The sequence below is a fragment of the Hevea brasiliensis genome, chromosome 16 (genome assembly GCF_030052815.1).
Source record: "Hevea brasiliensis isolate MT/VB/25A 57/8 chromosome 16, ASM3005281v1, whole genome shotgun sequence".
Taxonomy (NCBI): domain Eukaryota; kingdom Viridiplantae; phylum Streptophyta; class Magnoliopsida; order Malpighiales; family Euphorbiaceae; genus Hevea; species Hevea brasiliensis.
Window position 1 is genome coordinate 55,702,538 of NC_079508.1, and position 9,830 is coordinate 55,712,367.

The window sequence follows — 9,830 nt, forward strand, 5'->3', positions numbered from 1 at the left end:
AATAATTTTTAATTGACTCCAATAAAACAAATTATGTAGTGATGTGGGCTGAAATTGCAAGTAGGCCAGGACAATTCTGTTTATTAAAGAAAGGAGCTTGTCGGTTCGCAATTGATTTTGAGTGTGAGCAGAATTTGAAGTGAAAGAGACGCTGAAAAAAAACAAATTTATTTATGTAAAATAGAACGAGAAGATTGAATTTGTGGGGTTTGATGTATCCCCTCAACTTGAATCCAAGAGACGGAAATTTCTGAGAAAGGAAGATGTTCAAGAATCAATCACCATATTACCAAATAAGATCACATAAGCATGTGATTCAAAAGGTAATTAATATTTTTCAGAAACTTAGATCGAACCTCAATTAAATTAGGGACTCAATTAAGTTGATAATTGTAATTCATTTAATAGGTTTAGTATTGATTTTGATTCATGAATTAGTCTGATCAAATTTAGGAATAAATTGAGTCAATAATTTTGATAATAAATCAACTCAAAATCAAGATATACACGAGTCAATTTCAACCTCTCATTTTAAAACTTAAATTAAAATTAATCTAAAATCACTTATTTGAGCCGGTAGTTCTAAATTAGAATTACCCTAATTCAAAAAATTATTATTATTTTCTTTTCATTTTATTTTGAATTCATATTTGAGTTCCTTTAAATTTTTTTACATTAAAAAGTAAATAAATAATATTTAAACATTTATTATAATTTGAAAATATTTGAACCAAATCGAAATTGTATCTTGGACCTAAAATCATTTAAAATCAGAATCAAATCGGCTATTTCAACCGAAAATCAAACTGAAACTGGCCAATGGCGGGGCCTATTGGAGGTTGCCTTTTGAAGCATAGGTTCCTTGGACCACATGATGTTTCCATGCCCATTATATCTCTCATTTTCTTTTGGGGGAAAAAAAAAAAGAAAAAGATAATAATAATAAAATAAAAACAAAGGCTTGGGATACAGTCGTCCTTGTCAACAAGAAAGTCCAAAAGCACGATATAGAAAATTTATTTAATTACTAAAATCTATTTATTAAAGCCAGAAATTGAGGTCTTGAAGAAATCCAAGAAAAGGAAGCTGCTATGAAGCCAAGCCAGCTAAAGAAAAAGGGCAAGTTGAACCAGAATTGATTATGAATAATCTAGAAAAGAGTTGCTGGATTCTTTTTTGAGAAACCAAATCCAACGGTGGAGAATAGTGGCTGCCACTGCAGTGCTCATCTGCTCTGACTTGACTCTGAATTGTGTTTTTAGGGACAGACAGCAACCAAAGCAAGATGGCCGGGTATAAAACACTAGGCTTAAAAGCGGGACCAGCCCCAGCCCGCCATTAATGCAATTCTTTTCACCTCCCTCTAGCTCCATATTAATTGTGCTACTTGTCAATCTAAAGCTTAGCTCAAACCAGGTCAACTTGCTATCTCTCTTTTTCTGTGTGTGATTTGTTATTGGACTAATAAAAGGAGACGTGGGTTTTCGAATCCTTTATGTTCTCATTTATGGGTTTGTGAGTTTTTTTCCCCTTTTTTAACAAATTGTTTGCAAGAAGTTGCTGTTAAAAGCAATCCATTTGTGGTGTTTTTGTTTTCTGGATAAAACCTTTTGCTGCATTGAAAAGAAACATTTTTGGTTTCAAACTCAGATCTGCTCTTTTGTTATGCTTTTAAAGTTTATGTTCTTTTTTTTCAAGTTCTCTGTAGCTTAGGTCTCCAATTTTTGTGATCTTTAGGAAGAGAGCTTCAAAAGGGTACCTTGTTTTGTGATTAATTTGATGGGGGTTTGCTTGAGCGCCCAAATTAAAGCTGAGAGCCCATTTAACACAGGTACTCTAATTTTTCTCACTTTTTGTTCAGACATAAGTAATTTTGTTTATTTGGTTTTATAGTTATGCCTTCTCAAATCTAAGTTGATTTGCTTGAATGATCGTGGTTCCTTTTTATTTTTCCTCATCTCCTTTTCCTTCTTTCCCCTTTTGATAACGTTTAGTTTTCTGTTTCATGGGTTTGAACTAAGTTTTAGGAGTTTTGCAATCTTTTTTTGATTGTCGTATGCTTGATTACGAGTATTTTTTTTTTTTTTTAGCTAATTACAATGCTTGCATCGGTATAGTTTGTTGAGGAATTTAAATTTGTGAAATTGGATGACTCTGAAAGATCGATGCTTCTCAATTGACACTATGGTCATTGCTGATAAATCATGAAAGAAAAGGGCAGTGACATCTAGTAGGTCTCGGTTAGCTTCAGCGGAGAAGGAACCATCAAGTTAATTATATCTTTCACAACCTAAATTAATTTCAGCTTTTTGTCCCAAGTATATCTGAACAGCAAAAGGAGCAGATTTCACTTGGCTTTCATTTTCATTTCCTGTTTCTTGGCAATCAAAACAGGTGTCATAATATTTGTCTGATGTGCTTTCTCTAAAATTTGTTGCCATGGGCAATCTTTGAATTGTTATTCTTTATCGTTTGTGTATGCGAGAGTCTGTGTTCCTCCAAAATAGGACTGGGAAATCTTTTAAGTAATACGGTGGTGTCAATTAATTTAAGTAGGGATTACACATTGGCTTGTGCAGGGCTGAGCTCGAAATATGTTAGCACAGATGGGAATGATCATAGTATGAGTAGCAAAGTCTCATCAGTTTCAGTGCCACCAACTCCTCGGAGCGAAGGTCAGATCTTGCAGTCCACTAATCTGAAGAGCTTCAGCTATTCTGATCTCAAGATGGCCACAAGGAATTTCCGTCCCGATAGTGTCTTAGGAGAAGGTGGTTTTGGTTCTGTTTTTAAGGGATGGATTGATGAGCATTCATTTACTGCTGCCAAGCCTGGAACTGGACTGGTTATTGCTGTGAAAAGGCTTAACCTAGAGAGTTTCCAAGGGCACAAGGAGTGGTTGGTGAGTTCGTTTTCTCCTTTCTTAATTTTACGGATAGGCATAGAATTTCTAGTATCATAATTGATTCATAGAATTGGTCTAGTATCATAATTGATTCCTTTTTGTTTGAAGAGCATACTAAACTGTAGTTAAGGAAGGAGACCTAAAACCCTAAACTCTAAACCCTAGCAGTTTGCTCATATCTTTAAATACCCACAAATCACTTTTAAGGATTGAACCTGTTTATCATTTGACTCTTGTTAGGGATAGCCATTTTTAAGTTTAGTTTACTATTCTGGATGCAGAGGTTCACTTGTGTGTTCTCTTTTCTCCCCTTCATTCATAGGCTGAAGTAAATTATCTGGGACAATTTTATCATCCTCATCTTGTGAAGCTGATTGGTTACTGCTTAGAGGATGAACACCGGCTTTTGGTGTACGAGTTCATGCCTCGAGGCAGTTTGGAAAATCATTTATTTAGGAGTGAGTTCTTCCCCTTCTATCTCTAACATTGTCAGCCCAAAATGGCTTTGATCAGCATTTTTAACATTACATAATCTTCATTGCTGTTTTTCCAGGAGGATCTTACTTCCAGCCTCTTTCTTGGAATCTCCGCTTGAAGGTTGCTCTTGGCGCTGCGAAGGGGCTTGCATTTCTTCATAGTGATGAAAATAAAGTTATATATCGGGACTTCAAGACTTCTAACATTCTACTTGATTCAGTATGTGACACGTGTAAACATTTTTTTACCTTTATAATGTGGTTATTTGATGATTCCAGAAATCTCACTTTCTATTGGCTCTCCTGAAAATTTCTTTCTTGATTCTATCACAGAAATACAATGCAAAGCTCTCTGATTTTGGGTTGGCCAAGGATGGGCCAACAGGTGATAAGAGTCATGTCTCGACCAGGGTTATGGGTACATATGGATATGCAGCTCCAGAATATCTAGCCACGGGTATTACTCTATTATGATTGGATGTGGTACTTAATTTGTTAGACTGACTAGTTTTGTCCACTTCTTTAGACCACTCAACATGGTCCTTTTCAGTTTTTTTTTTTTTAGCTGGATTTGGTCTGTGCAATGGTAAGTGTACTGGCCTATTTTCAGCTATGTTGTATGTGCTAGTTCTGATAATCATTTCACTTCCTCACTGACTAGGTCATTTGTCTGCCAAGAGTGATGTCTATAGCTTTGGAGTTGTTTTTTTAGAGATGTTATCTGGAAGGAGAGCAATTGATAAAAATCGGCCGTCCGGAGAACACAATCTAGTGGAATGGGCTAAACCCTATCTGGCAAGCAAACGAAAGATTTTCCGAGTCCTGGACAATCGTCTTGAAGGGCAGTATTCAATGGATGTTGCCTATAAGGCAGCTACCCTTGCACTGCGTTGCCTATCCACAGAACCCAGGTTCCGGCCAAACATGGATGAGGTTGTGACATTGTTGGAACAGCTCCATGATTCCAAAGAAATTGGAAGCGCCAACACCCCTTCAAGCAATGCATCCAGAATTCGTAGACGAAGTGCAGATGATGCTAGTAGTGGAAGGACTGCAGCTGCTTATCCTCGGCCCTCTGCTTCCACTCTTTATATTTGAAAACAGAACAAACTTGATTAAACTTATGTTTATATCTCAATACAAATCGGGGGCATTCAAGTTGACTTGTCCAATGACTGTACAGTTTCATGGTTCGGCTAATGTAATTTAAGTCAAACTTCTGATGACAAAGTTTCCAGGTCAACCTGTAACTTGAGTTCACACGTTGTTACGTCCTTAGATCAGGGATGCAATTGCTCTTGTATGAAGATTACGAGTTAGTCCTTTTTCTTTCCCAGCCTGGCTTCTTCTGTTTGATATATTTAATATTATTTAGTATAGTTTTTTGTTTTTTTTTTCTCATATGGATCTGTAATCATCCTTTAGATGTACTATTGTTTCAGATAATAGATCAGTAGTTTATTTTTCAAAGGAGAAGAGACTCAGTTATTTAGCTACAAGTATTCCTTCCAAGGTCCATGTCATGGGTTTGTTTTGGTGGAAAACCTGTTAACAAGGAGCACCATATTCATATCCGTAGCAGCAAGAGCAGGTGTTCAAAAAAAAAGGAAAAGTAAGTATCAAAGTTGCAGATGAGTCCGGCGCACTAGGAAACTTGGAGGATATTTGGCTACTAGATAAGAGGGATACACGTGGGGGTGCCATTGCTATGTGATTTCCACTTCACTAATTGGAGTTTGTGATTTTTGAGCTCCAATATCTGATGATCCACCGCACTAAAAGGCAATAGTAAATAGGGATGGTAAAAGCTCCTAAACTTAATCAAACTCATCTAGTCTCAAATCTGATTAATGATTAATTTATTCCGATCTTATTTTGAAATCTCGCAACGCACTCTGAATAATAATATATTATTATTTTTTATTAAAAAAAATTTATTTTTATATATTTATATATTAATTATTATAATTCTAACAAAATATATAAATATATAATTAAAATAATGTATAAAATTTACTTTTTTAATTATATTTTATTTTTTAATAAATAAACTTATATTATATATTAATAAATTAAAATTTAAAAAAAAAAATTCCTATAGGAAAACCTTACCCACCCTGCATCCAGGCGGGAAATGCCTCACCCAGACTCAGACTCCAAACCCTTGTGAGGCGGAAATTGGAGGGGCAATCCCCGCCCCTGACCCGCCAGTTGTCATTCCTAAGTGTAAGCTTTATTACCATGGGACCCACATTCTGGAACCAACATCGAAAGTCCAACCGAAAACTCAGACGTGGAGGTGTCGTGGGAATGTCCATTAACACCAGATTAGCCGAGAGATTTTTGGAAATTTCATGAGTCAGTTTTTTTCAAATAATAAGCAATTTTAAATTTTGTAAAAGATTCAGGTCTTCTTTTTAATCTTTTTGGATCAACAACGAAGTTGGATCATACCCAAGAATTCATTTGGGTTTACTTCGAGGTAAAATGTTGATACAATTGATAAAGTTCAAAAGCATAATTTCCGTTTAATTCAAGCAAAACTTTTAACAGCTCTAAGCTATAACCATCCTCTCTTAAGAAGGCTATAAAATGGGAGCAGCTTATTCAGAAGAGTAACAAGACCCAGATCATTCTAATAAGAAGCAGAAAAACAGAAGAAAAAGAGAGGAGGGAAATTGACATTGTTATTGATTGCTGTGTAGGGCAGAATCCTGAAGAGAAAAGCAGACTGGAGGGAATGCATGGACCGCGGTGGGTGCCAGAGTAAGACCATGGCGGCAACTTGTTCAAATTGGGGATGCATTACCTAAGGTCCCAAGCCAGTCAATTCCAAGTCCCATCTCATCCGGTATGGGAGAAACCATCTGTGACAAATTTTATATAGTTTTGTTTCTTCTAGAAGACCACGATCCACAAGAGTGTCAAGGACAGACGGGAAGTTCCTAGTTCAGAGAACCTGTGGAAGCCCTGAAGACCGTTCAGACTCAGAATACGATAAAAACACCTATGAGAAATGACGTAGCCTGTAGGTTGCTGGGCTGGCCCAAATCAACAAATCACTCCAGCCATGCAAGAAAGACTCGGGAAAATCAGCATCTCGCTAGCCACCTTGGAAAAATTTACAAGTTATAGTCGACAAGCAGATTTGTTCCTTACAAAGTGTATTTGAGACGAGCGTAGTTTGCATGTCTTTGTCGGTTCAGGCCCAACAACCTATATATACAGCTAACCCGCAAACAGAACGAAAATTAATACCCTTCAACTTTATGCATCATATATTCCAGCATTCATCTCTTTTACTGTGAGGATAAACTCATTTCTCTTCCAATACTATGAGAAAGGCTGTATGCGTTTCTACTCGCTACCCAATGTCTATTCTGAAGTTCTTACCAACCCAGGTGTCCAATTTCTCCAATCTAATTTCCCTATTGATCTGTTCCGCAAGTTGACTATTTCTCTTAAATCAAAAACCTTCTTCCGATAGCCATTCCCTTGTCTAATGGACTCATCAGTCTCCACAGAGGTTTCTTCCTTAACTTCTTCATGTTCAGAAACAGGTTCACAGGCAACATCAACTTGAGATGATATCTCACCTATGATGTTTCCCAGCATCTCTACTACCTCACTCATTTTAGGTCGGGACTTTGGCTGTTTTGTTAGACACTTGTTTGCCAGGAATGCTAGTTTCTGGGCTGATTTGATGCAATAATCTCCTTCAAGTCGTGGATCTAAAATAAGGTGGAACTTCTTTGAATCTGATACATATGGTCTTACCCATTCTAAAAGCTTCTGCTCAGCCCGCGGTAGGTTTCTCTCTATTGCTCGCCTTCCTGTCATAAGCTCGTAGAGAACCACCCCAAAGCTCCATACATCACTCTTTACAGTCAGCCTGCCAGTCTGAACATACTCTGGAGCAGCATAGCCCACTGTGCCCACAACCTTCAGGAATACTATTAAAATAATTACCAGAGAACAATTTGTGTGTAAACAGAAATATATCAGGATTTATAAAAGGAGAATTCCTCTTTTCTTAGACATTAGGTCTAATGATATAAATTACTGTACCAATTGTACAAAGAAATAGATATTCAAATATTCTGAAATTAAAAGATAGTGAAATTTCTGTGCATCTCCCAGCGTGGTCAAAACCTTTCAAACAGTTTAAAAAGGAAGGCTGAGAGATCCACTGAAATTTTTTTATATAGAGACAAGTCCTCAGTCTGAGAGCTCAAAATTAAAAAAAAAAAAAAAAAAAAAAATAACTTACTGAGGTTGAAACATGTCCAAGTCCTTCAGGAGGTCCCTGCCTAGCCAGACCAAAATCTGAAAGCTTTGCATTGAATTCCTCATCTAGCAGAACATTTGATGGTTTAAAATCCCGAAATATTAGCTGCATCAATGGTTTGCAAATAGTAAGCAAACAACCAGTCGAGAGAACCATATAAAATATAGACTGCAACTAATGGAACAGCCTCAAAAACAAATTTACAGGCACCGTCACTGAACCTCACAAATAAAAGAAACTCGAACAAAAGCAGAAATTTCCATCATGAGCATAACTAACTCGACTGATACAGGTAATTTGGCTTTAATTCTTCCTATTGAGTGCATCCTTAATATAAATTGAATAACTGTTCACACAATTACTTAAACCATTTCAAACATTACAAAGTGATCCACAAATTATACTTCCAATTTAATATTCCAAAAGCATACAAATTTAACCTACCTGAAAATCCATTTCTTCGTGGAGATAAGCCAATCCACGAGCTGCATCTTGGGCAATTTTCAATCTTGTCATCCATGGAAGAGGTGTTGGCACTCGAGCCAACAAATGGTCCTCTAAGCTTTTGTTACACATAAGCTCATAGACCAAAAGCCGTTGCATCCCTCTTTCATCATCTTCAGCACAATATCCCACTAACTTGACAAGATTTGGGTGCTTAACAACACCCAAAAAATTCACTTCATTTATCCATTCCTTATGCCCCTGAACTAGAAATGCAAAACACAAAAAAATTTCCCCATAAGCTTACCTCAGTAATAATAATAATAATCTTTAACCCTATGTTTGGATCCTTAATTGTGCAAGAGAATTAAAGAGAAATTAAACAAGAGAAAAAGAGAAAAAAAAAATTGAATTTACTTTCTATTATTTGGATAGATTATTAGAATTGGAGAAAAATGCAATTTTTCTTAAAAGAAAAGGGAGAAAATAACTCTTATACCCTTTTCTTTCTTATGTCTATTATGTTGTAGAATGACATTTTAATATATTACTATAAATTTCTCTCTATTTTCCATCAATTTAAAGAAAAATAGTATGGATTAATTACAAAGGAGACAAGAAATTCCATTTCTCATCGTTTCTTCTTATTTCTCTTTCTTTTCTCTCTCTCTTTTACTTAACCTCCAAACAAGGGAAAGGAAAGAAATCAAATTTTTTTTCTTTTGCCTTTATCTCCGTTTCCGTCAATCCAAACAAAGCATAAAGAAATAATAATAATAATCTTTAAAGAAACTGTCTAATCAAAATGCACATTTCTAATTTTTCTATAGTGAAATATGCATAATTACATTAATTACAATCATTAGAACTGTGTAAATCCGGCTATAACACGCAATATAAACACATTATAGTTCTGTCATTTTCAAATTAGTTAAATTTCGAGCAATTAATGTCCCTTAGAATGATCTGAAAATTTGTGATTTTTTTTGGATTATTCCGAAAATTTATGATTTAAAGAAAAAGAAAAGAAAAAAGGCATGCCTGGAAACCGTGACGATTCAACTGCTTTATAGCAACGTCCATCTTAGAATCAAGGCCGTCGTTTTCATCATCAGGAACCCTAACGACACCTCTGTAAACACATCCAAATCCTCCCTCGCCGATCAACAGAGCTCTACTGAACCCTCGACTGGCAGATTTCAGCTCCGCGAAAGTGAAGACTCTCAGATCATTAGCTCTCCGCTGAGACAAAAGCTCATAGAAACCGAGCGAGTCAGACAAGTCCCTAGACGAGTTACACTCAGAGTCAAACTCAGACCTTCTCGTGTCCACGCTACTCGACGCCACACTCAACGACCTTGCCCATGACACCCTGGACACCACCCTTGAAACGACATCGCTTCCTCCACTACCACCACCGCCGCCCCCGACTCCTTCCTCTTCCTCTCGCCGCTCCCCGTTGGTGAAATGAAAACACTTCATATTTTATCCCACCAAAAATTATTCAAAAAAAAAAAGAAAAGAAAAAAGAATATTATCAAAGTTAAAGGCAAGTGCTTAGTGTGTGGTGCTACACAAGCGATAGAAACAAGAAAAGTTGGTTCTGGTTTTTGAAGGTTGGATTAGTGAGCTTTGGAAAAGAAGGAGGGCCGATTTTTGCAGAGAGAGAGTCAGAGACTCACGAGGGAGAGCGCAGATGGCTTAGAAAAAAATAGAA

General features: G+C 36.5%; 2 protein-coding genes across 2 annotated transcripts; one reads left to right on the forward strand and one right to left on the reverse strand.

The window, feature by feature from the left end:
- The first annotated feature begins 1,115 nt into the window (after positions 1-1,115).
- On the forward strand, positions 1,116-4,717 carry LOC110662510 (probable serine/threonine-protein kinase PBL9). Its single transcript, XM_058137445.1, has 7 exons — positions 1,116-1,416; positions 1,738-1,831; positions 2,580-2,902; positions 3,228-3,363; positions 3,459-3,601; positions 3,715-3,838; positions 4,043-4,717. Exons 1-7 carry the CDS (start codon positions 1,342-1,344, stop codon positions 4,477-4,479), a joined length of 1,332 nt encoding a protein of 443 aa, XP_057993428.1. The 5' UTR covers positions 1,116-1,341; the 3' UTR covers positions 4,480-4,717.
- A 1,167-nt stretch (positions 4,718-5,884) lies between these two features.
- On the reverse strand, positions 5,885-9,830 carry LOC110662503 (serine/threonine-protein kinase PCRK1). The gene is made up of 4 exons (XM_021821476.2): positions 9,155-9,830; positions 8,114-8,374; positions 7,652-7,774; positions 5,885-7,323 (listed from the first exon to the last, which is right to left on the reverse strand). Exons 1-4 carry the CDS (start codon positions 9,593-9,595, stop codon positions 6,757-6,759), a joined length of 1,392 nt encoding a protein of 463 aa, XP_021677168.2. The 5' UTR covers positions 9,596-9,830; the 3' UTR covers positions 5,885-6,756.

Bases quoted from the DNA above. Each gene is read 5' to 3' on its own strand.
- LOC110662503 (XM_021821476.2), bottom strand. From the start codon at position 9,595: ATGAAGTGTTTTCATTTCACCAACGGGGAGCGGCGAGAGGAAGAGGAA. The intron at 8,375-9,154 runs GCATGCCTTTTT...TTTCTAGTTCAG, and splicing joins TGAATCGTCACGGTTTCCAG to GGGCATAAGGAATGGATAAA. The intron at 7,324-7,651 runs GTAAGTTATTTT...GTATTCCTGAAG, and splicing joins TTGGACATGTTTCAACCTCA to GTTGTGGGCACAGTGGGCTA.
- LOC110662510 (XM_058137445.1), top strand. From the start codon at position 1,342: ATGCAATTCTTTTCACCTCCCTCTAGCTCCATATTAATTGTGCTACTT. The intron at 1,417-1,737 runs GTCAACTTGCTA...TGTGATCTTTAG, and splicing joins TAAAGCTTAGCTCAAACCAG to GAAGAGAGCTTCAAAAGGGT. The intron at 1,832-2,579 runs GTACTCTAATTT...TGGCTTGTGCAG, and splicing joins TGAGAGCCCATTTAACACAG to GGCTGAGCTCGAAATATGTT.